Source organism: Orycteropus afer, unplaced genomic scaffold, assembly GCF_000298275.1.
Source record: "Orycteropus afer afer isolate SDZICR_OR568_19922 unplaced genomic scaffold, OryAfe1.0 scaffold00175, whole genome shotgun sequence".
Taxonomy (NCBI): domain Eukaryota; kingdom Metazoa; phylum Chordata; class Mammalia; order Tubulidentata; family Orycteropodidae; genus Orycteropus; species Orycteropus afer.
The window spans coordinates 1,406,860-1,433,296 of record NW_006921762.1 but is presented as its reverse complement, the minus strand read 5'-3'; the positions used below and the strand labels follow the sequence as shown (position 1 = coordinate 1,433,296).

The 26,437-nt window shown below is 41.0% G+C and overlaps 1 protein-coding gene across 1 annotated transcript in view; it reads right to left on the bottom strand.

Annotated features, from left to right (window-relative positions):
- Positions 1–21,886, bottom strand: part of TNR (tenascin R) — a 104,634-nt gene extending 82,748 nt beyond the window's left edge. Inside the window, exons 1-5 of the mRNA XM_007947087.2 lie at positions 21,388–21,886; positions 18,319–18,795; positions 10,819–11,082; positions 7,787–7,902; positions 4,616–4,766 (exon numbers count right to left, since the gene is read on the bottom strand). Of these exons, the coding sequence (XP_007945278.1) occupies positions 4,616–4,766; positions 7,787–7,902; positions 10,819–11,082; positions 18,319–18,795; positions 21,388–21,886 (1,507 nt within the window). The remainder of the gene's footprint in view (positions 1–4,615; positions 4,767–7,786; positions 7,903–10,818; positions 11,083–18,318; positions 18,796–21,387) is intronic.
- Positions 21,887–26,437: the final 4,551 nt, after the last annotated feature.

The window sequence follows — 26,437 nt, the reverse complement described above, 5'->3', positions numbered from 1 at the left end:
CCTGGACCTTTGAATAAAAAAGATCTCAGTTTTAGAACAGCCTTTTGTAAGTCATACTTTTTTTTTTTTTGGGGGGGGGGTACATTTTCATCATATTCCTGAGCTTGAGGGAACTGTAGTTGCCCATAGGCCCTCAAGGTTTTCTAGCACATGTCCCTCATAAGCCCTGGCCTCTGGGCACTTTATAGAAATGATAACAAAATCTTAAATTGCTATTCAGAATATAAAATTGATGAAAGTGGAGTTGCCTTGGTTGGAGGATGTTTACATGGATGTGGGAGAGAGTAATTGAGGTATGGGTCTCCACCTGATCCTTGCCTTGAGGTATTGCTATGGAACCCTAGGGCTCTAATGGAACATGAAGCAAAGCCACAATGATTTTAAACCACTGTTTTCTACACTGAGCATAATTCTCAGCACCTGATGCTGTTTAGTTTGGATCTAAGAGGGAAAAAAAGATTCACTAATCCATAAACATAATTTGTGGCACTGTGTAGCTGAAAGGCACACTATATTGGAAAGATAATCCCCTAGAAAAGTTGGGTGATTTCTTATAGGACCTAGAAAGCCATGGTTCCAGGACTCACTTAGGGTCCTAATCATATTGAATCAGATGTTAGGGTTGGGGAAACCAAACCAAACTCACTGCTGTCGAGTGAATCTAACTCATAGTGACCCCTCCTTGGATTTCCGAGGCAGTATCTACAGAAGTAGATTGCCCAATCTTCCTTCTGAGTGGCTGGTGAGTTTGAACTGCCAGCCTTCTGGTTAGCAGTCAAATGTCTTAAGCATTATGCCACCAGAGCTTCCTGGGGTTGGGGAAGGGTGAGAAAATATAGAAAGGAAATAGAAAATGGAAGGGCTTAGTGAGGAGAACAGAAAATGGTATTCTCAACCCCTCATAGGATGACTACTTGGCTCACAAGCCCTTCTTTGAGAATTACCCATAAATGGATAAAATAGTAGGTCCAGCCTCTGTATTTTCATTTTTATGTGATACACCCCTCTGGTTGGAGCTGATCAAAACTAATGTTAATATTCTTCATGAATTCCTGGATTTGGAATCAGAATCTCTGATTCTTCGGTTAGTTTTTATTGGATCATGTGGAGCCAGCCCTGGGGTGACAATTTTCTACCATATTCATATAGAAACAGAAAATGTCTGTCTGGTCTGGGGAGAGAGAGACAGAGAGAGAGAGAGAGAGAGAGAGAGAGAGAGAGAATGAGATAGAGAAAGGAAGAAAAGAATGGAGCAGATGTATAGATAGAAGCAGAAATGAGTGACCATGTGGTGTCTCTAGAAAGATATAAAGGTTAACTAAATTCCTGACTTTCCATTTTCTTGTTCAAGTCTTTCATGAGGCCCAGATGCACATGTAGCCTTGAGGTTCTCTGAGATACTCTATGTCCTTCCAATAACTTCTCTCTTTTCTTTCAGCTAGTCCAAATAAGTTTCTCTTCCTTCCACAAAGTCTTGACTAAGGCATGATTCTTTGAAAAGCAAGCTATCATCCGGACCACCTCTAACTCTTACACCTCTTATAGACCTGAGACTGTTTGACATTAAGCCTCTCAAACTTTCAGAATTGGGCCTGTCCTTAGTCACTCCCTCTTTCTGGGTCTAGCCTGGTCCTATTCTGTCTTAAGCAACTTAGGATTTTGGTCTAGCACCAGCCAAAATGAAAATCACCAGACCATTTTGGTACCACCTAGGTTGGAATTAAAATGAAGTCCTATTTTTCATATTTCAGTCAGTAATGTGATTGCATAGTGGTTAAAGCATTCAGCTGCTAACCAAAAGATCAGTGGTTTGAACTCACCAGCCACTCTGCAGGAGAAAGATGAGGCAGTCTATGCCCCATAAAGATTTAGAGCCTTGGAAACCCTATGTGGCAATTCTACTTTGTCCTATAGGGTTGCTATGAGTTAAAATTCACTTGATGGCAGTGGGAATGTGATTGAACAGAACACATCTATGCTCTCTGTCTTTTCAGCATGCTGCATTTAGTGGTTTTAGATAACTTAGCCTTTCTGGCTTAATTTAATTGAAATATGAAATGGGGGAAATGGCCTCCAAGCTGCTGTATTTGAATGATACCTGGCACACACTCAATAAAAAGAGTGTTAAGTAAATGAAAGAAGAGATGATCTTGTACTTTCATGAGAAAAAAGGGGGAAGCATTTCAATGTACTAGGGAGCTCTGGTAGCGTAGTGCATAAGGCACTTGACTGCTAACCAGAAGGCTGGTGGTTCAAACCCACCAGCCACTCCTTAGAAGGAAGATTGGGCAATCTACCTCCGTAGTGATACTGCCTCAGAAACCCAAGGAGGGGTCGCTATGAGTTGGGTCCAACTCGCCAGCAACCACCACCACCACCACCACCACCACCAGAGTTTTTGAAGAAATAAAAATTGTCACCCAAACGCAAATGCCCAAATAAGGCTTTTGTCCTTTAACTGTAAATTCAAAGAACACTAATCATAATGGATTGACCATATTAGAATGTGATTATGTAGCACAGAGGGCTCTAGCTGCAGGAGGTCTTGTAATTTGCATTCACAAAATGGTCTGCCTGGAAGAAACCAGTCTGAGTGCCTGATGAGGGTTCAGAGCTTTGCAGGGGGCAGGGACTTGGTGTAGGTCAGACCTTAGCAGAAGGAAGTAATTAGACAATCATTTCCTAAAAACAGCAGATGAGGTTGGGAGCCAGCCATCTTTTCTGTAGCCACCCCTGGATCTTGCCCTTTGGTTGGCCACTTAGTAGTGATGTCGTATTCCAGACAAGGAGGCATCAACTTAGGCCCTAATTTCTAAACAAACACAAGTCCTACTCAGAAAATAAACTGGAATAAATGTTTTTCTTTCCATTTCTTCATGACTGCACACAAGGCCAAACTTTTAACTATAATTTTTTTTTCTTAATGGGAAAAAATTCTGCCCAAGCTTACCGCAAATTTCTAGATCTGAGACTTTTAATCTAAAGGAATTTCCAGGCTGAAAAATACTGCAAATTTCATTAAAATGTGGTTTGTGTATAAGACTAAAGCAGGATTGGACTACTAATACTTTGGAAGAAAACCATATATAACTGCAATGTTCTTCTGTGCCCTCTCATGAACTGTCTTCTTCCAGCAAATTTTCTTCTACTCATGACTTCTTAGTATCAAATCACAGAAATGACTTGGAGCTCCAGTCATTGGAGAAACCATTACATGTCAAAAGAGAGGAATCAACAATATTAGCAAATGCCAACTCTTCAAGTTCAAGAATAACCTTGGTGGGGGGAAGGGCAGAGTCTATGGAAAAACTTAGGCCATTGACATCTGTAAAGATTCCTGTAAAACACTTGAGGTTTCATGGCTACTAGGATTTCTTCTAAAAAAAAAAAAAAAATTGGATTAAAACAGTGACTTTCAAGCTTTCTTTGCTTTTCGGTAAAACTTTTCTTTTTAAATAACAAAATCTTTAATGTCTATAAAAAATATAAAACACATGAAAGTGGACCTGCCTTGATTAGATGAACCACAGAATTCTAATGGAACATATACCAATGCCACAATAGTTTTCAACCAATGTTTTCTACACTAAGCATAAGCCTCAGCACCTGATTCTGTTTAGTTTGGATCCAAGTGGCAAAGCAGGAACCACTAATCCAGAAACATGGTCCCACTACATAGTGTGGCTTCCTTTTCTGGCCACCTCAGCTTTCCTGGACTCAAAACAGGCTTCCTTGGTTGTCAATTTCTGTTTATGAAAAATAAAGCCATACCAATATGCACCTATCTCAGCTTCTGTTACTGATGTGGAAAGTTGCTTAGCCACTGAGTCTCAGTTATCACTTCAATAAAATGGTGATCAAGAATGATAACAGATGCCATTTATAACTTTTGAAAAATTCTTGGTGAGGGCACATACACATGCATTACAATCATCATTTCCAGTATTGAAACTGAACTTCCTTTGTTAGATAAGGAAATAATAAAATAAAAATCAAACCTGGAAATACAATGATCATGAATGAGATGAATTGTAGGGATGAAACAGTGATCATCTTAAATTATCACCCTGAACATTGGCCAAACCTGCACTCACTGGCTTTGAATTATTTGGTTCCTACTGCTTTCACTTACAAATGTGTTCTCTGGATATATGGGCAGTTACCAAGTATTGAGTACTGGCTCTCATCAATATAGTGTTGATCACATGTATCCTTATGTCAACTCAATGAAGGAGTTATTATTGTCCCTTGTTATTGTTCCTCATTTGAAGCTTGGGAAGGTTTAAGTGGCTTTTCTCAAGCAATGAGTCAACTCTTTTTGGTTCCAAAGCTCTTAACAGTAGGAACTGACAAATGAGGCCTCTGAAACAGTAAGATCAGATGAATTTCACTGGAGGAGGTGCTCCTAGATTTCTGTGCTTGCAAGGATGAGCAGTAGGGAAGGTGCTTAGCTAAGTTTCTGGTAGAGTAGCTCTATCTTCAGAGTACCAAAAGCATTCTCAGCTCTGAGAGACATCCCAATACCTCTTTCCCTCTACTTCTTGGGAGATTCTGCAGTTCTGTTTCATGAGTGAGCTAAAAGGTACCCACAGGGAGAAGAGCTAAAGACACTCACCAGTGGAGACGCTGGCCGAGGTTGGGGGGCTCCGGGCTTGCTCTTTCAGAGCCACCACATTGACAATGTATTCCTCCCCAGGCTTCAGCCCCGTCTGATTGAAGGATGTAACATCACTGGGGAGCTGAGCAATCACCCCTCCTTCATTGTTCTGGGGGGTGGGGGGAGGAAAGGAAAAGCAGAAAAAGTAAAAGAGAAAATCAATGGGAAGGAAACTTCATAAAAAAAAGATAAAGATGTGGAATACTGATTGTGGTTTGAGAATTAAAAATAGGACCAGGTCGGTTTCTTCCATTCTGACAGCTGAGTGTCTGGGGCCAGGGACAACTTCCAACAATTGCAATAAGATTGCCACCACTGTATGAAGATTTGGCAACTGGAGAGCAAATTTTCAAGAACATTTCTTTGGCTTCTCCTGAGTTTATTGAGTTTGCCAGTAAAAATTAGTCATGAGGTGATGCAGAATGGCTTTTGCCAAAGATTAAATGTTTAATGGTTGTGGTTAACATCCATCAGATTTTTTTTTTTTTTTTGGCATTTATCTTGATGAATATGCCCTTGGCTATTTAGAAGACAGAGTTGTGTGTATATGTGTATAAACATCTTTATATACACATGCAACAACATATTTTAAACTAAGACATTCCCAGGTTTTTATGAGCCAGAGCTATTACTTTGCTGTATCTGGGGTTTCTCAAAGTCTTACCTGGGGTACAAATCTGTCAATATTTTGTTTCCCCTTAACCTCGATAATTTAGGGCTCAGTGACACATTGACTATGAAGTACAAAGAAAAGAAGATGGAAGCAGGGGAAAAGGAATATAAAGGATAGAGAAAGGAGAAGAATTGGTAGAAAAGGAAATGAGATAGATCATCTTGATGATGTTGGGTCCAGGGTAGTGTTTTTTATGGGTGTCCTTGGAAATGCCGGAGATATGAGGGGCCTTTTTACTGGCATTCCTCTCTCCCTTGCTCTCTGATGTCTGTTCATGTCATCCATGACATGGATGTAACATCTATGTAACTGATAGTCATACTCATATAAACAAGTCTGATAAGATCTCCCCAGTGGCCTCAACCTATAGATCAAGCATTATTACCATGTTTGTCCATGTGTTTGACCTTGGCCTGACCTGGTCAACCTATCTCTTACTCAATTTTACATATTGAATATAAAACAGGCAAACCTGGCATAATATTTTTCTGCCTAAGTAGTAAGTGACATGATTCTTTCTTCCCTGTTTATAAATCCAGTTGCCTGTCGTACTTTATTGGTCACTTCAACAAAGATAAATATGGGAGACACTGGATGGTGCAAATGGTTAAGTGTTCAACTACTAACCAAAATGTCAGCAGTTTGAACCCTCTCAGAGGCTCCTGAACAAATCTATCCTGGAGGAAGTGCAGCTGGAACACTTCTTAGAAGTGAGAATGGCCACATTTAGTCTTACCTACTTTGGTCATGTTGTCAGAAGGGACCAGTCTCTGGAGAAGGATATCATGCTTGGTAAAGTGGAGAATCCGCAAAAAAGGGGATGACCCTTAATAAGATGGAGTGACACAGTGTCTGCAACAATGGGCTCAAGCATAGCAAGGATTATGAAGATGATGCGGGACAGGGCAGTGTCTCATTCTATTGTCCATAGGGTCGCTATGAGTCAGAATTGACTGGATGGTACTTAATAACAACAACAGAGGCTCCTTGGAAGAAAAGCCTGGTAATCTTATTCCAAAAGGTCACAGGCTTGGAAAACCCTATCTCATAGTTCTACCCTGCCCACATGGGTTCTCCATGAGTCGGAATCAACTCGATGAAAACTAACAACAGAACACATTATAAAATGTTTGTATAGAATGTCTGTTTACATGTATTTAGCTTGTCATGACATGACTACATACACATGAGAGTGGGCCATCCCTGTTTTAGTGAACAGAATACTGGACTAGGAAGTGAAAACCTGGGTTCTCACTTTAAGCTGTGTGATGCCATTTAAGTTCCCTAGCTTTTAGTTTCTGTAACTAAACTAAACTAGACGTAAAATGAGAAGCTGTGGTTTGTGAGTTTCAAGATCTTTTGTAGCTCTCCATGGTCTAAGAATTTTGAAATAAAAGAATGGTGAAATCACAATCTTGTTAACCAAAAACATGTCATCTGTCATTAAAAATGACTTAACTCTGACAAATGACTGAAGAAAAAAAAGCTCTTTGATATGGAACAATGAAGACAGAGGCAAGGAGTATGACTGAACTTTATATCTTCATGAATTGTACAGTTTGGGGGAATATAGGTAAGTGGTTAAGGGTAGTTAGAACTAGGCAGGAACCTCTGGTAACTTGGAAAAGTTAGTTTTAGGATTAATAAAACAAATTAATATCTCCTTTAAAGAGTGGAAAAGAATCTTAGGATACTTTTTAACTCAAAGCTGACTATTTGTTTAAAGGGAAATTTGCTCAATTATAAATTCATTATGAAAAAATTCAGGTAGGCCAAAGTGCTTTGTGTTATGTCTCAAACCTTTAGAGATTGAAGCTATGTGAGAAGACTTTTGGGGCAACTGTCTGTAAACAGAATGAGTCTGTTTGGGCTATGTGACTAATTCAGTTTGACTTTCCTTATATCCTAAAGATAAGCTCCAACCTTTTTGAGGGTCTGCTAAAGTCACAGCTAACCAAACCCTAGAGTTTTCTGAGCAGAGATCTGGAGCTGGCAACTGCTTCCTGAATCTTCCTGCTATTCAAGACCAGAGTGCTAGGCTTGAGGCCACTCTTATTAGCCAGTCATCACTGTTTCTTTGTGCAAGAGATAGTCTACAACTCAGGCACCCCCAACATGCCATTTTGGATCCTTAATGGAATCGGTGGTGGTGTCATTGAGTTGATTTTCTGCTCATAGCAACCCCGTGTAACAATAGAACTGTTCCACAGTGTTTTCTAGGCTATGATTTTTGCAGAACAGTTCACCAGGTCTTTCTCTAGGGGAGCCGCTGGGTGAGTTTGAACCACCAACCTATCGGTTAGCAACCAAGCACTTAACTGTTGCACCACCAGGATTCCTTCCCTAATGGAGTAGAGGGAGTCATTAGATAACACCTTCCTTGCTGCTACTAATTCTAAGTTGAGGATATAAACACTCTAAGAAGACTGTTTAGCAGTCTGGCAGGTGGGTGTTACCTTTGGAATGAAGCTGATCTCCCACCCATCGAAGGGGAATGAAAATGGCTCCCATTGCACCTCCACGGTGGTTTCTGTGATCCTCTTGAATTGTAGCCCTTGAGGCGTGGAGAGATCTGGAACACAGCAATATGGGTGACAATGTTATGGCTGTCCCTGGCAGGGGCAAAGAGCATCACCTGGTGTTTTGTCTTGGTGAACTCCCTCTGTACCAAGGCCGCGGTGCCAAGTGGTGAGCAACCTTAATCTTACTCTGAACACAGTGAGTTTGGGGCAGGATTGGCCTTGTGGCCTTGGTGCTTAGTGTTGGTGGAATAAATGAGCAAACCTAACAAACACAATCTAGTAAATCATTTTTAAATACTTTCTATTGCAGAAGTGGTAAACATTAATATTTAAAAGCAACACTTTCATTTCCTTACTGATGGGGTGAATTTTGGTATTTAGTAGAATGCTTTCCTTCAAAGGACTTATATTCTATCTTAGAAGGGTTCCCCAGGGGCAAGATCATGGACAATATCAGTGGTCCCATTCCACACACAGGAAAAGAGGGGCACAGAGGGCTGTGGAACAAGCCAGCTTCAGAATGAAGACTGTAATGCTTTTCTTGATTATCTGATGTGTGTTAAGAGTATTTTGTTTCTTTTGGAAAACCAAGCCTAGGATAATCTCAATTTTTAATGTCCTGTATGCAAGCAAAGTAAAGCCACATACAGAAGACAATGCCAGATGCTTGGAATTCTGCTCTCAATCTACTTCTTTTTTTTCTCTACTTCTTCCTCTCCTCTTGCATTCACTGTTCTTCTCTTTCTTACTCACCTTTGCCTTGCTGTTCTTACTTTTAATTCTGTTCTCTTAACCTCCCTTTCTTTCTTCCCCTAGCCTTTTCCCCATGCCCAACCACACGTACACATACACATACACGTACATATACATGTACACATACACGTACACATACACATACACATACACATGCATAGGTTTAGTGAAGTGGAAGTATGCTTGTCCTAATGGAGTTTCAATTACCAGCCCTGAGATATGATAGCATGACTTTTCTCAGTTCCCCAGGGAGCCTGTTCCCGTTTTAGCTTTGCCTCTGGTGGGATATTTCTATTGGAAAACTGACAGATTCTCATCCTTCCTGTTTGGAAGTTTCCTGGTGCTTCATGGTTGAAAGATGGGGCTGATCCTGGACCCTCTTGAAGACATGTCAGGTGAGTTTACATGATTTTGTCCTTGTCACCTGGGAGCTTGCCTGAGGGAATGCCCTGAATTGGCATAATAAATGCCACGGGACAGGGAAACCTCATCACTGCATGTGAATGTGGATCAGAGGAGATTCTGGGAGTCAGGCCAAGCACTAGAGGTTGTGTCCCACCCCAGAGCAAGGTGGGAAAAGCCTCCCTACACAATCCTAGCAGATATTTAAAACTAGTCCTCTGGCACCAGAGGAACTAAAAAAAAAAAGTGAAACATAAACAGATAATTATAGGCATAAGAACAGACAGTCATAGGCGGAGTCCAATATTATAACAGGATTTTTGTTACCTGAAAAGCAAGGGGGCACAATGGCTTCTTAACCCTTTCCTCTCTGCCTCTCCCTATCCTGAGCGTACTACAAAGCTCAATTCAAGCTCTTGGACCCCCATGAAGGCTTCAACAGTCCGTTCTGCCTGTGGTGACCAAGCCCTTTTCTGAACTCTCACGGCATTTGTAACCCAATTGTCTTTTCATTTGAGACTTACTTATGTAAAATGAGTTCAAATCCCTTATCCTATGTTAGGTGATAATTCCCATTTACTAACCCAGGAGCTTTATGAATTCTAAGAGGCCATGTTTCTGTGGTCACCCCTTGTTCCAATTTCTTGCTGATGCTAAATCTCTGTGTCATGCGGTAGCTCACTTCCTGTGGAAGTTCTCTTCCCTCTTCCCAGCCCTTTTTCCTTGATGTCCTCCAAGGTTCCCCACAAAACACAGAAATATTTGGGTGCATGATAGATATAGCAGTATGTTTGGGGTGTGAGGGTGTAGAATGGTGTCCTCACCACTAGAAATTTCTCTGGCCTAAATTTCTTTGCAGATCCTCCTTCTGGTGTTTGAAATTCTAAAGTCATAGAGGCTCATTGTAACAATTTAAGAATTCAGAAATGTATAAAGAAAAAACAGTAATTTCCTATCTTTTTCTTTCTCCACTCTTTGATGTAGTCATAATTAGTATGGAACTTTTCATATTTTTCTCTGTTTAAATACACTTATATAATATATAAATTCACACTTACAGGATTTTTTTTTCCCTGTTGAAAACAAACAAAAAGCTGTTCATTTTCTTCAGGAGAACAGTTTAGTTTGCTTTCTGTTTCTCTGTTTCTCTCTCTCACCTTTTATTTCCTCTTTTCCTACTGAATCTTTCTAATCTATGCTCTGGAACATCAACTTTTATAGTCAAAAGGACTGCCAACTCATCAACAACAAATATAAAATAAATTATTTTTTAAATAATGAGCTGTCAAAATATTTTGCTAAAGAAAAGACCATGAAGAAATTATGCTACTTCTCTCTGAGGAGAAGTGGATGTTGTCATTTCTGGCTTTTAAATAAGATTCCCAACCCACTCCCCACTCTGCTATACATTTACAATCTGCAACATACCATTGCTTATTTATTATATGTCCTGTTTCACCTCTCCTGGTTTTGAAAATTTGACTAGACTGAACATCCAGATATGTGTCATACTTTACTTGATTTCTAATCAGAGTCTAGCTTATGACAAGACTCAATAATCAAAGCGCTTTTTGTTCTTTTGGCTCTACAATTTGTGGTAGCTGCCTGAATTTGGAAACTCTGTTAATAGGAAGTTCCTTTTTTAATGACATACCCTTTCCTAAGTGGGTCACATCTGAAGGCCTTCTCCTCAAAAGTAGTGATATTGCAGGCATCCTTGAAGAATTAAGAAAAGACACTGCTATCATGAATGCCCATGATCTCATGTAGGGGAAAAGAAAAATGAAGCAGGAAGGGGAAATGGTACGTACGGGTGGCCACCTTGGCAGTGATGGGAAGGCTGAGGATGTTGCTAATGACAGTGTAGACGCTGATGTTGTAGGTGAGACCTGGCTCCAGCTCCGTGATGGTGACACCACTCCAATCTCCAGGCACGCGCTGCTGGAGCTGGAGGCCCCCCCGGGTCATCGGCTGGTAAGAGATCACATATTCCGTCACTGCCATCGGCCCGTCCCATTCCAGCTCAATGGACCTGTCGCTGATACCAGCCACTCGCAAGTCCTCTGGAGGGGCAACTACCGGGAGGCAATACACAGATAGCATGAGCTCAGCGGATTGCCTTCCCTATCCTGGACTCAACTTTGTTTCTACACATCTCACCCCACGTGTCATGTCTATATCTTACTTCTGGGTTTCAGTGGCCTTGAGAGATTAGTGATTCCCTTTGTGGGCAGGTTCTCGTCTTTCCCCTATCTCCATGGGCCATAGCCAGTGGTGTGCTGGAGCCAACTCCTACAGGCTCGTGAAAGCTGAATGTTCAAGTTTCAGAGATTTTGCAAGATGGCTGTTAAACACAGCCATTATTAAAGATTAAATTATATAAACTCATGAGTTAGTAAATTATATTAATAACAAAATATTCAGAACACATCACTTCCAAATTATTTCACTATACATTACTATAATCTATTCACTAAGGTAATTTACTTGTATTTGTGTGATGGAAAGACTATATAATCGTATAATTATACATCTCTCCCCAACTCCATGTTTAATGATGTCATGTTGGCAGTATGAAATTGGCCATGGAGGAAGTATTTACACAATTGGGTTGGCAAATACTACAAATGAGAGCTTTCAATTTTTTCTTCTTTATAAAACCGGTTGTTTATATTTAATAACACACCTCTGGCCAAGAGTTTTGGGAATTAAATAAGTTACCATCACCAGGTCCTTCTGGGAACCATCATCTAATTTGGCAAGTGGAAATAAAATGTCATTCTAAGTTATCTTTTTGAAGCTCTGACAGCACAATGGTTAAAGTGGCTGCTAACCTAAAGGTTGGTGGTTCAAACCCACCAGCCACTCTGTGGGAGAAAGATGTGGCAATCTGCTTCTGTAAGGGTTTACAGCTTTGGAAAGTCTATGGGGCAGCTCTACTCTGTCTGATAACATTGCTGCCTTGGAATCAATTCAATGGCAATGGGATTTGTTTTGTTAGTTATCTTGCAAAATATAAGAAGCCAAAACGCTAAGTCCTAGTTACCACAACTGGATAAAAACATTTAATAGCTTCTTATTATAGCATTTTCCTTTTTAAAAGGAGACTGTTTAAGTTTTGAAAGAAATATAATTTGTCTTCAACTAGTTTGTATTAAGCTTTGCTTTTCTCTCTTGTCCTACTTCTCAAAACCTACTGAGAGAATTTCCAAAGACTAAGCCTCATCGAAATAACCTTTCATTTTAACCCTTACCTTTAGCAGCAATGTGTGCCTTAAATAACTGAACTTTTAAGACCAATTAGGAGGCTAATTAATTCCAGTGTCTCTATAATTGGCCCTGCTAACAGATTAAATAAAAGATTAGGTCAATATTTGAATGGTCATAAATAATTAGCATAAGTTGATATGGAATGGAGGCTTTGACTAAAAAAGTTGCCATTGTTTTCTCCTCTGGGTAATTTCACTCTTTTCACCATTACAGGTAAGTAGGACAAGGTAGGCGAGGTAGTTTCACAAAACCATGTGACTGGAAAGTGCCTGCTGGCTCTGTCGTGCACACATATGCACCTTCAAATCCATGGCAATGGCAGAAATGAAATCATTTAATTTGATCCAAGATCATGGAATAGAAATTAGGAATGTATGTTAGTGTGCTAACATTTTGGTTGATTTTGCCCCAAATTATTCATTGTATATAACAGTCTAGAAACCAGTGCTTCCTCTGATTGCAAATGATGGCAAATTCTGACTGAAAGAAAACATAAAATTTCCTTTTTTTAACTTTACAAAATTAAATAAGTATGAATAAAATTTCAATAGTTACATTTTCAAATTTTATAAGTTGGTATCATTTATAATTCTCAGATTATGAAAGCTTAGAACTATACTAAGAACCTTTGGAGCAGCCTGTATATTTATTTATTTATTTATAAATAAAGAAATATTATTGTATATTGTATACAAAGTGACTCTTTGACCAAGGGAAAAGAGCTAATGTGTGTGTGTGTGTGTGTGTGTGTGTATATATATATATATATATATATAGTGATGTAGTGCCTAAGGCATTTGACTATTAACCAGAGGGCTGGTGGCTCAAACCCACCAGCCACTCCTCAGAAGGAAGACTGTGAAACCTATTTCCATAGAGATACTATCTCAGAAACCCAAGGAGAGGTTGCTATGAGTTGGGATTGACTCAAGGGCAATGAGTTGTTTTTTTTTTTATATATATACAGAACATGCTGATATTTTGAATAATAATATTGAACGCATACTATACACCAGGCACAATGTTAAACACTCTTACATGGATTATCTCATTTCATCCTTTGCACCATGGGATAGGTATTATTATTATTATTATTTTATAGATGAGGAAACTGAGTCATATATCCCACAAACATAGAACCTAGGGCTTGAACGCAGGCAGAATGATTCTAGAACCTCTTAGCCAGAATACAATACTGCTTTACATTTGCATAGCTTTTCAGAGAAATGTGTTCATACATACCATCTTACTAGAATCAAAAAAAAAAAAATCTTTGAAGTAATCTTACGTGATAGATCAGGTAGATACGAGTATTCCAGTTTTGCAAATGAGGAAACTGAGTCCCAGATAAAGGAACTTGCCAAAAGTCAGGGAGTTGGGTTATAGCAGAACTGACTCTCAAACCCAAATCTTCTAAGTTTGATGTTCTTTTCCATTCAATTTCTAGAGCAGTTTACAGATTGTGCCAGGTGTTTAATTTAATTTACAAACAGTCCTCCAAACTAAATTCTATTAGGGAATAAGTCAGATTATCTTATAAGATGTGATCTCCAGACTGATGCTTTTCCTGAAGCAAAAAAACCTCTTTGGAAAAAGTTCTTTAGTGCCTTCTTATAGTAATTATACACACTGACTCCAAGTTTCTTGTGTAGGACTTCTGCTGTTATAATGACAGAAATGGCCCTTCCAAGTGCCTAAGCAATTTGACTGCTAACCAGAAGGTTGGTGGTTCAAACCCACCAGCCACTCCATGGAAGAAAGACTGGGCAATCTACTTCCATAAGGATTTACCACCTAAGAAACCCAAAGGGGCTTGCTATGAGTTGAAATCAACTCGGTGGCAGTGAATTTGGTTTGGTAACAACTCTCAGGGCATCTGAAGTAGGTCAGTATATTCCTTTTTGGTTCTTTCTTCCACAAAATAAAGCCAATAATGGCAGTGAAGGGTGATATGAGCAGAACACTCTGGAATTTTGAAGTACCAAAAGAAGTGCAGAATTTTTTTTTTTTTTTTGTCATGTCAACATGGCTTGGGAACCAAGCCTAGTGCTAAACATGGTCTTTGCCTCTGATTGAGAAAGCAGTGACTGGTGTCATTCGCGGTGGAAGTGCTTTTGTGAGCCATGTCTCAATGGAGTTGACCATTACCACTTGCCCTTAAATGTATCAGTAGCTGTGTATATTGTGTGCATGGGCATTGGTGGTTCAGTAGTAGAATTCTTGCTTTCCATGCAGGACACCTGGGTCTGATTTGGCAGCATTTTGTTCTGTTGTGCATGGGGTCACCATGAGTTGGGGCCCAACTCAACAGTAGCTAACAGCGTACAGTGAGTGACAGTAATTATTATACTACTAAATAAAATTGAACTATGAATCAAATGATAAAAAAGCTATATGCCTTGATTCAATGCATTTACAGTGGGTGCAAAAGTACTCTTAGTCTTACATTCTTTGGGGTTCCAACTTTGGGATATTGGTAAAGAGCGGACTGATATGATAAAATGGACTGAATTGTGGCTTGAAGAAGCAGACTTGCTTATCTGCAAAGATGCCACATCGTTGACTCTTTAGATATTATACAAATTTTACCCTTGTGTGGAGAAAACTGTTGGAATTAGTTCTATGGTATGTTTTGCTCCAAAGAGCAAGTGATTTCAGGTGCCAAAGGTTGGGTTGGCTGTAGGCCTGGCAGAGTCAGAAGGCTGACAGTGATGAATCTCTACAGTCTGACTGAAGTCCAGTGAACAGCTTTCTGGATTGTTTCAATACCCTGCTCCAATAGTTCTTTTATCCTGCTGATTCACTAAGAGTTCTGGCCAACTCACTGGCCAGCTCCCACGTTAACCACCTTCAATGGGGCAGATGCAGACAAATGGTTTAATGTGCTTCTCTATTCCATCTCTAACACCTAATTTTTTATCATGTGACAGGGCTCAGCTTTCATATCAAAAGTCAATGTTTTATATGTGTGGCTTTGACATTCTTATTATTCAATTCTTTTCTACTTAGCATCCCAGAGAAGATTAAAGTGTGCTAGAAGTTGGTAGGAGACCAGGGTTCTCATCTTGTTCCATCATTAATTTGTTGTTGTTGTTGTTGTTTGCCGTCGAGTCGGCCCCGATTCATAGCAACCCCTCCTTGGGTTTCCGAGGCAGTATCACTATGGAAGTAGGATTGCCCAACCTTCCTTCTGAGGAGTGGCTGGTGGGTTTGAACCGCCAGCCTTCTGGTGAGCAGTCAAGTGCCTTAAGCACTATGCTACCAGAGCTCCTATCATTAATTAGATATCTGGTAATGGGAAAAATCTCTGTCTGTCTGGACTACTGCTCTTTTAGTTTTTAAAATGAGAAGCCCAGAGTAACTTACTTCTAAGGCATATTTTAAATGCTCATATGCATGAATTTTTCGTTCTATTTATTTACATGTGAAAGAACACAGGCAGACTGGTTGACATTGTGTCCCATGGCCCACTATGAACAAAGACCAAGGCTAGGAGTCAAATACAGTGGCCTTGCCAACACTATTCAATTGCATTCACGCTCTAGACACCTAGGGGACTTCAGAACTAAATCCTCACAGTGGGCAGCTATTTTTCATGGCCTTGCCAAAGAGAAAAGAATGACCAATGAAGAGGTATTTTGTGGGCCCCCATATTTTCACCTTTCTATCCATTTCTGTCCCCTCTCCTCAATCATATAGGCAAGGGGAGCTATAGTGTGTATACCTAGCCAGAAATGTCAAACAGTGGATGAATAGCTTCCTATCCTACAGCCTTCTCACAAAGAACAAGCAAAGTAGCACTTTAGATAATGACCTAGATTCTTCTCTGGTAGAGACCCGTGGCACTTGATTTAAAAGGCAGGCATTAAGAGCAGACCTCCTGCAATGATTGGTGGCTCCAGGGTTGCTATAGAAACAGATGGAGATTACACAACTGTCCTTCCTCACACACTTTGGGAGCCTGTAAAGTAATTTTGCTGGACCTACAGCAGCCTTCTTCAGACAGCACAGAGGTATCGTTTCAGAGGAAACATGTGCTCCTTGTTTGCGCTTGACCCAGTTGTAGTTACATTAGTAACTGCTGGGTCATCCCTGAGGTGACCATGAAGGTTTATCTTCAATTTGGTTTGGACCCTAGATCAGATTAAGATTCTGTTTGCAAATGGACCCCCCTCTGTAGAAAAGCAAGTCAAGAACATGACAGGTATGTCTGGTCCAATAATGATCAACTTTATTAAGAAGCATGTGTGCTTTCAAATACTCATAATACAATGATGGCCCAAATGATCCCTAGCACCCCCAGATGAGGCCTCATCGAGTCTCTTTGGACTATCTCATCCTCTGGGTGGGAACTAGGAGCATTCTTCAGTCTGGCTTCTCCAACAACTGCCTACTGACTTGGGATTCAGAAATAATGACGCTTCATGTCTATTTCCTTTGGGACAATGGCTATGATAACTACTTATATTTTTAGAAAGATATTTCAACTCAGTGAGATAATTGAATATGGCCAAAAAAAAACAAAAACAAAAAAAAAAACACCTTCAGGAATATAACTTTTTTTCCCCTAAGCAATGCATTCTTCTTGTTATTCTCTTTGTTATTGCCATTGATCTTCTGGGAGAATTCAAGTTGAAGTCACATGTGCAGGAACCTTGACTTTGAATAGCCTGCCATTTAAGTGGAAACCATCGATGATTCTGAAGAACAAAATACTGGTGAAATTGGCTTCCCAGGAGTTCTCTCTTATGTCTCTCTTCAACCTATATCAGAAGACTGATCAGAAAATTCCTGTAATTGACCACCCAGAAGGTCTATCCATGTTTTTGTTTGTTGTCATTTTTTAATTTTAAAGCTTCTCAATGGTCATTCTGAAGCTATCATTACAGATTGGGCCCTAAATGGAAAGGATCAATTGCTTAATGTGTTTTGTTAAAAACACAGACATATGTATGAGCAATTCTCATTGATTTAGTCAGAAGAGGATGAGCAGTTAAGAAATGATGAAAATAATATGTTTTTTTGGAAAAAATTATCAGTGATATATTGGTATTTTTCCCACTGCTGGATCTGGATCTTCATTTTAAGACATCACCTTTCTATCAGTTTACCACAGTGTAGACTATCTGTGGGGTTGGTTCCAATGTGCTATATAATAATCTGAAAATAAGATGTTAGAACAGATATTCTGTACTGATTGTTAGAATGTGAGTTGCTGCTTCATGCTTTTATTTTATTATTGTTGTTGTTGTTGTTGTTTGCCGTCGAGTCGGCCCCGACTCATAGCGACCCCTCCTTGGGTTTCCGAGGCAGTATCACTACCGAAGTAGGATTGCCCAACCTTCCTTCCGAGGAGTGGCTGGTGGGTTTGAACCACCAGCCTTCTGGTGAGCAGTCAAGTGCCTTAGGCACTATGCTACCAGAGCTCCTACTATTATTATTAGGTATTTATTGTGCTTGATGCTTTTAATATTTTATTATTGTTTTTATTTAATTCCTTGCTTACAAATGCTTTTCTTCATGTGGGCACACTAGATAATTTCATGAATTAAGAACACCTCGCAATCTGTAAGCTCCAAGATAATCAGAGTGTCTCACAGACTATGCACCATCACACACAGAAGCATTGTAAAAGGAGGTGTCGCTGGAACGCAGCAATAGGCGAGGGAGGTGATTTTGGGCAAATGGAGCTCTCAGAGTCCCTCTGAGTTAGAAAAAGGCCTTGCATAAGGTGATCTCATGACCTGACTCTCCCTCTCCCCCACTACCCAAGCAGAGTGGAAGGTTATCATTACAGCCATTGATTTTGTTACGGTGCTTTATGAACTTGACTTTTTCTGATTCCTATCTTTCCTCACCTTTAAGTTGCCTTGTTGATATAGTGATTGGCTTATGAAATAAGCTCTCTTGGAAAGCAAATGAGTACAACTCAATTGGGAACTATTTTCCCTAAAATCAACCTCCCTGCCACCCTTCTTCCCACCTCCAATTGCTTTGCTGGGCGTCCCTTGCCAAACACCCCAGAGAGTTCCCCTTCCTACCTGCAGAGCAGTCAGGGCCTTGGTAACCCTCTTCACAGAAACAGAGCCCCTCCTGGCAGTGTCCTCGGCCACTGCAGGCATTCAGACACTGCCTCTGGCTGCAGTCCTCACCAACGTAGCCCTCCTGGCATAAGCAGGTACCATTGGCACATCTCCCCTTCCCTGAGCAGTCTCCAGGGCATCTCAGCTCACTGCAGTCCTCGCCTGTGTAGGCCTCTTCACAGACACACTCCCCGTCCACACAGAGCCCCCGGGAGCTGCAGTCTGTTGGGCAGCGGAGCTCGGAGCAGTCGTCCCCACTGTATTCACTGTCACAGATGCACTGGCCATCCACACACACTCCCCGGCTAGAGCAGCCCAGGGGGCAGTAGGGCTCCGAGCAGTTCTTGCCAAACCAGCCTTCATTGCAGATGCAGCCACAGGACTCGAGGCTAAAGTTACCATGGCCACTGCAGTGGGGGATATAGTCCAGTTGTCCTGGAATGGTCAAGGAGAAGGTCAAAGGGCAGCAGGGACATCTCCTGTGCAATGGTGCATGCAGAGCATTGGGCAGAGACCTTGCTTTCTGATCAGACTTGTTTTTGTGGGAATTAAGTTTGGTATATATTTAATTTAGTAAGTATTTTCACCTAATATGGCCTAATATGGCTTGCCTGTGCCTAGAACAGTACTGGGACAAAGATGAATGAGACCCGGGTCAGGAGCTCACCTTCCAGGTGTCTAGAAGTAGACAGGTGAGGATTTGTGTGAAAATGACTTATTGGAAAGCATCCTGGAGGTGGTGGTGGTGGTGGGAGTGGACTGGTAGGAAAGGAAATGGAGAAGATTGGGAAGGGAAGAGGTCCAAATCAGGGTGCATTATCAGGAAAGTTCTGCTGAGGGTAACTTGGGTTCAGTCTTGCTGGGGGGATCTAGAAATAATGCAGGCCACACCTCCTTATGGGTTAAGGTCTGTCCTGGAGGAATGTAAATTCCCATGCCCTTCCATTCTCTTTTCAGCAGGTAAGATGTTTCTAGTAGCCAGAGAACAACCCTCTGGCAAAGTTGCCCAAGTATTGGCTGTGGGAGTGAAAGAGATCAAGGGGATGTAGGCTGAGCACTGACAGAATCTGCTCCACAGAAGAAGGTCCTGTGTTACAGACCCACCTTACTCCCTCTCCTTTCTGCTACCTAACAAACTCTACTCATTCATCAAAACTCAGGACCAGGGTCATTTCAAAGGCTTCCTGGAACCTCAGTCTCATTTAGTTACTGTTGGCTGGCAACCCTTTAGAATTCAATGCATATTTCTGTCCTAGCCCTTACCATAGTATAGCTACAGTGGCTAATTTACAGATGGGACAATCTACTTCTGTAAAGATTTACTGCCTCAGAAAGCCAATGAGGGTCACTATTAGTTGGAATTGACTCAATCGCAGTGAGTTTTTCAGTAAGCATGAATCAAACAAACTTTTAAAACAAATATAAACTGAGTACCTGCTCAGCATCCTTCTTTGCACTTGACCCTGAGATATGAAGGTAAGTGAGTTATATTCTTGTTTAATTCTGCCACTTCACACAGCCCCCCTTCGCCTGAAATGATACCACATGGATATTGCTTAATATAGTTCTTCCCTGTAGATTTTTGTCATGTTTGCCAAGGAGCTTGGTGGGAGGCTGGTAAAAAGCCCATTTAGAGAAGCCACTTAGCTTCATGAGCAACAAAATGTTCCAGTCCATGGAAATCTATGACATCCCTTGTTCTCCAAGCTCCATTGAAAAGGTGAACTGACTTGACAATTCTCCCGGAGAACAAGAAACTGAATGACTGGACTCTCTCCTCTCTTCCTCAGATTGTTTATTTATGGCTTGCTTATGAGGGAAAGAAGAAGGCGAGAAAAATCCATGAAATATTTCACTACTCAAAAACTTCCTATGATTTTGGTGCCTCAGGATGAATGGGTCTGATATCTCTTTGGAGATGCTGGTCACCAAAGTTCTGTTAAAGTTTCATTCCCAACACCTCCTGCATGCTTCCTGCCTTGAGATATTGGAGCCTACAGGAGTGAAAGCTTGAACCCAAGTTAATAAAGAAAAAATTCCTCTGGTTAGTGAAGAATGGAACTAAATGAGTCTGAGATACCTTTTCGGTGAGAAAAACTGAGGGCACAAAAGGGGACAGCCTCAATTTCTGCTCAATGGTGGGTCAACTGATAATAGCTTTGTTCATACAGTGTAACTAGAAGCCATGCTCTCTTCTGAATAGATCCTTTTGTATTTAATAACTGTTCTGTTCTACCACCATTCTGTACATGAGGAAAGGAAGGTACTTAGTCCACAAAGTTAGTAAGTAGCAGAGTCAGAATTTGAACATAGGAAGTCTGGCTCTGAAGACTTAATCACTTCTCTCAAAGAGGTAAAAATAATAATTCATAAGTGTTACTAGTTAAGGGGTGGGTGAGGCTAGAGGAAAATTCCCTGAACATTCAGGCTTTTCAGGATAAGCTGTGTGTGTGTGCATGTGCATGTGCATGTGTATGTGTGTGTCTGTGTGCATGCAGAGGGGTGGAGGGGCCAGGGGATAAATCTTCCATCTTGCTGGAAAAGATGGGGACAAGCCCTCTGAGACCTTAATGACTATCATTTACACAGGTGGCAGAAAGGCTGCGATTAAGTGAACAGAGCGCCTGTATTCTCTAGTCCCTCAGGTTAACATGGATAGATATCAATTCAGCAGCCTGTGAAAACCAAAGATGAATGAAGACAGACATCAAATTCCTTGCTCACTACAGAAGTTGCTCTGCTGAACTGATGTACCATTACCTGACTCATCCCCCCCCAAATCAGGTTAATGTATTTCAAACTGGCTGAGCTGTGTCGAGAATCCCTGAATTGAATCCCCAGGGAAGGACCACATTTAGATCTTAGAGACATTAACAGAGACTATAGACTGGGGCACTTTTTTTTGTGGAGTGTGAGAAGAGATGCCAGATTTCTCTGCAGGTGCATTGCTTCCTCTCATTCACACTCCCTCCCTCCTCAACCCTCTCTTTTCCCTCCTGAGACCACTGCAAGTCCCCTAGACTCTACCTGTGGCAGCACTTTCTTGGCAGCAGTTGGTGTTGCACTGGTCCCGCAGCACTGACACTTCTCTCTCCAGCACCTCAATTCGGGTCAGCAACTCCTGCAGCACCTGGGCTGAGCTGGCACATGGGCAGGCCTTTTTGGGGAGGTTGATTCTGTGAGTGAAGGTGACCTGGCTCTCGTGGTCTGAGGTTTGGCCCGTGTACTCAGCCAGAGTCTCATCTTCTGCACCCGCTTCCTGCTCAGCAGAGGCCTCCAGCCCTGAGGAGCAGAGGCTGTCCAGAGGCACGTTAATGTTGTACACATGGTTGAAGACCATGGGCTGCTCTTTGCTGGATGTGCTGTAGTTGGCAACGCTGCCTTCCTCCTCTGCCGCCTGTCTTTGGACCCTTTCTGTGGTGACTTCCAGTTGACAGTCTGAGGGTTTGATCATGGAGCCCAGAAGGATCAGGTTGACACCAATGAGCACATTCTTCAGGACCACGGTTTCCCCATCGGCCCTCATCCTCTTAGCCAGAGCACTGGGTTCAAGATCTGCCTGCAGCACACAGCATGGAGTTGTGAGAATCTGCAAGAGAAACTAAAGAACAAGAAAGCCTCTGAGACCTGTGCCTTGACACCAGGGCTCTGCACAATCCTACAAAGCTAAAAAGAGACAGCTAAGCATTTTCAAGCTAAAATCAGTGGTGTTTCAGTGGCATAATTCTTGCCTTCCATGCAGGACACCCAAGTTTAATTCCCAACCCATGCATCTCATGTGCAGCCATCAGCTGTCAGTGGAGGTTGCCTGTTGCTGTGATACTGAACAGGTTGCCACAGAGCTTTCGGACTAAGACAGACTAGGAAGAAAGACCTAGTGGCCTACTTCCAAAAATCAGCCAATGAAAACACTATAGATCACAATGGTCTGATCTGCAACCAATCATGGAGATGGTGCAGGTGTTGCCATGAGTAAGAGCTGACATGCTGGCAGCTAGTAACAACCAGAAAGAATTTTAAGAGGGGAGATTGGGAAGAGAAATGACTGCCAGGGTCATAAAACCCAAGGCTTTGACCCCTTGGGGGATGGAAATCTGAAAATGGACACTGCTTTGGCAGGAGGCCATTTTCCCCCCAAAAGGCTTATGTAAGATGCATAAGCCTCAGCCCCATAGTGAGCAAAGGATTCCAGCAAAGACACATGCAACTCTACTGGGGGTGCTGTGGATAGGGTGGATAGGTCTTCCTCTGAGGAGAACTCAGAGCTTCTCTTCACTTCTGGGTGAGAATTAGGATGAATGGGACCATGAAGCCTTAGTTGTACTGTCACATTCCTCCAAATATTTATTATGAAGGGATTCCCACCAGCCACTTCAAAATAACTTATTCATAAATTCCTCTGAGTTCATCTATTCAATACAGGTTGACCTTAGAATAACCAACCAGGCAGATAATATAGTTCCAGGGAATTGTGGATGTTAATCCTTGGGTACATTTGTGATTATCTGCATCTGCATGAGCCGAACTTTCTTTTAATCTTCTCAGTAGTATAGTCCCAGTGTTCTGTGACCACAGGGTGTCTTTCTTCCAAGGTCCTGTTTAAATTGCTAAAATAATGAATTAGCTCCTCTGCTGGTTATCAAGTCACTAAGAACCACAGAGTATAATAAATTCACGATAATGTAAATCAGTTTTACAGAAATTATATTCTTATTTAATTCCTTATGTAAAAGAGAAAAGAAGCTTACAAACTTTGGTTCTGAAGGTAGTATTGGAGTAACTAAGAAGATTAAGGATGAAGGAATTGAATGAGAGAGACTATGAGATCTAAGAAGATAACAAATGACAGGTAATATTTACTGAATATGGACTGTGTACAAGGGCTGGCTGTGCACCTCACGTGTGATTTTATGTGATCCCCAGGGCAACCCCGTGATGGGACATTATGATTATTTCCATCACATAACTAAGGAAATTCTGCCTACAGGGGTTAGGATTTGAATTTAGAACTACCCGACTCCAAAGCCATGCTCTTTTTTGTGTGTGTGTGTGATTTGGGTGAAAGTTTACAGAGAAAATTGGTTTTCCATCCAACAATCCATACTTCCATACACATTCTGTTTTGTGACATCTAGTGCAATCCCCACATTGTACCAGCATTCATCCAACTTCCTCCCTGCACTTACTCCTTCCCTTCATCTTTCCTTCCTATCCCCTCCTGCTTTCCCAGCTCTATCCCTGGGCAAAAGCTGCCCTCTTGATGTCACATGCTTGAGAAAACTGTGTTCTTAAATGCTATGCTCCAGTGCCCTTCTCAAAAAGGATGGATCGATTTTCTCTTGTCTCCAATGGAAACTGTGTACATTCTAGGATATTTCTAGAAATACGGAGATTAGAAATTTTTGCTAGAATCAGATCCATTGTCACCTCTTCCATGAAACATTCTTCTCTTATCTTTTCCCTCCTGTCCCCTCATCTAAATCCCTAATGCCCAAGTCCAGTTGCTGTCAAGTCAGTTCTGACTCTTGGTTATCACATGCATTTGCCATGAGTTGACCACAATATAGGGCTCTGACTGCTGTCCCATTTACAAGTGTACTGGGCATTTGCATCCTTGAATTACTGTCTCTGACCTTCTGTCATTGCAACCTTTCATAGGAATGGCTCTGCTATCATTTACACAAAAAGGGGACTTAGCTCTCTCTTTCACTAAAGTTTTTCTATCTAATCCAAATTGATATTGCTGAAAAACTTTTTTTTTTTTTTTTTTTTAGGAATTGCAAAATAATTAGTATTTAACACCCCATAACATTTAACACAGATTTTTACACATAGTAGACACTCAATGAGTAAGTGAAAATGTTAAGGATATTATAAATGAAAACAAAGACAAATAACAGAAGAATTAAGAAGAAAAAATGCTGGATCCTACACTTAAGTGCAAACAACAACTACAAAATTAAATAGAGGAGGAAAGGTGCAAATTTAAGTTTGAAAATACATTTAAGATTTTAGTCAATTATTAAACTTAATATAAGTCAGTCAATAGTGTGATTTTTATTACCTCCAAAGTCGTAATTAATCTCAGATTTTATTAACTGAAATATAGAATAAAGGATAGCCAAGAGTTTCTGCAGTGCATTGTTCATTGTTCACTTCTTGATGGCTAGAATGTTGAATTGAAAGGGCTCAAAATTCTGTCACATGAGAGGTGGGAATTGAGCATTTTGATCCAGAAAATGAAGACTCACAGGGTACATTCATTCATTCATTTATCATTCATTTATTTGAAAGATTCTTATTGAGTTCTACTATATCCCACTGCTTTTATTCATAAAGGTTACATTCAAGTATTTATGACAATATAAAGAATCAAAAAGAATTATATCAAATATATTATGCAACACATTCATATGATATTTAACACAGCTCTGGTAGCATAGTGGCTAAAACGCTTGACTGCTAACCAGAAGGCTGGCGGTTCAAACCCACCAGCCACTCCTCGGAAGGAAGGTTGGGCAATCCTACTTCCGTAGTGATACTGCCTCGGAAACCCAAGGAGGGGTCGCTATGAGTCGGGGCCGACTTGATGGCACATAACAACAACAACAACAACAATATACATTAGTGTGTGCGCATCAGGAAGTGATAACTGGCTGTGGAGAAAAATGCAAGAAGATAATAAAGAGAAAGAGGACTTAGCAGGGAAGAGGATCATGTGATATTTTACAGCCCATGGTCAAGGAAGTAGTGACTCTCTGATAAGGTTACTTCTGAGGTAGGGAGCCAAGCAGATGGCTGAAGAAGCAAATCGCAGTTACAGGGCACAGCAAATGTAAAGCTCCTAGGCAGAAGTAGTACTGGTGAGGTTGATTCACAGAGTGGCTGGAGCCAAATGAGTGAAGTAGCAGATGTTGGATGAGGAGGTCAGAAAATTAGTGGGGGCCAGATTATGCATGACATTGTAAATCACAAAGAATATTGGCTTTGAGAAGACTGACACATGACTCAGCATGGAAAGCTACATGAATGGGTAGGGTAATCATCAGTGCTATTTGTCAGGTATTTCTGGCCTGGCTTTCCAGGGACATGGTAGGCGTACATTTTCTGACTCCCTGTTGATTGGTTGTCACTAGTTCTGACCAATGACTTGTGAGAGGAACTGGTAAGTGTCACCTCTGGGCTGATGCACTTACTTCCTGATAAGAGACCTCCAGAAATTTCTCTCTCCCATGGTAATGTTCAAGATGGTGGCTGCTATTTAACCTAGAATCCTGAGAGACTACAATAAATAGAGGTGCCCTGTAGATACATAGTGGATGTGTGATATAAGAGAGAAATCATCCTTTGGTTCAATAACTGCAAGTATTTGAAGGCCTAAGGCTGTCAAAAGCCAAGAGATTGGACTTTTGTCATATGGCAGAAGGTCCTAGAAAAGATGTTTGCACCAAATGGGAGAAACAGGTTTTGGCTGTATATAAGGAATAACTTTTTTTTTTTTTTTTATTGTGATTTTGTTGACAGTTTACAGAGAAAATTTATTTTTCCACACAGCGATCCATACACATTTTGTTTCATGACATTGACTGCAGTCCCTACAAGTTAACAGCTTGCTTCCCACTTTCTCCCTGTAGTTACCTATGCATTCCCGCCCCTTGAGCTATCTCCCTGTGAAAATATTGCCCTTTTGTTCTGTGACTCATCATTCTAAGGAGTGTATCTACCTGGTGTAATTGTCTGCCCTATATGCCTGTCTATTGTTTGTCTGGAAGCTTTGAGTTCAATTCCATGCCTGAAAGCTAACCAGGAGCCATGGTTTTGGGGATTTCACCAGGCTCTATCAGACCAGTAAGCCTGTTTTTTTTTCTTTTATGAAAATCATAAAATTTGTTCCACATTGTTCTCCCACTCTATCCAGGATCTCCTGTACTGATCCCTTTCTGAGTGATTGATAGTGGTAGCCGGGCACCATCTAGTTCTTCTGGCTTCGTGATCATATAGGCTGAAGTTCAAATGGTCCACTAGTCCCTTGAACTAATTGTTTCCATGAGTCTTTGGTTTTCTTCATTCTTCTTTG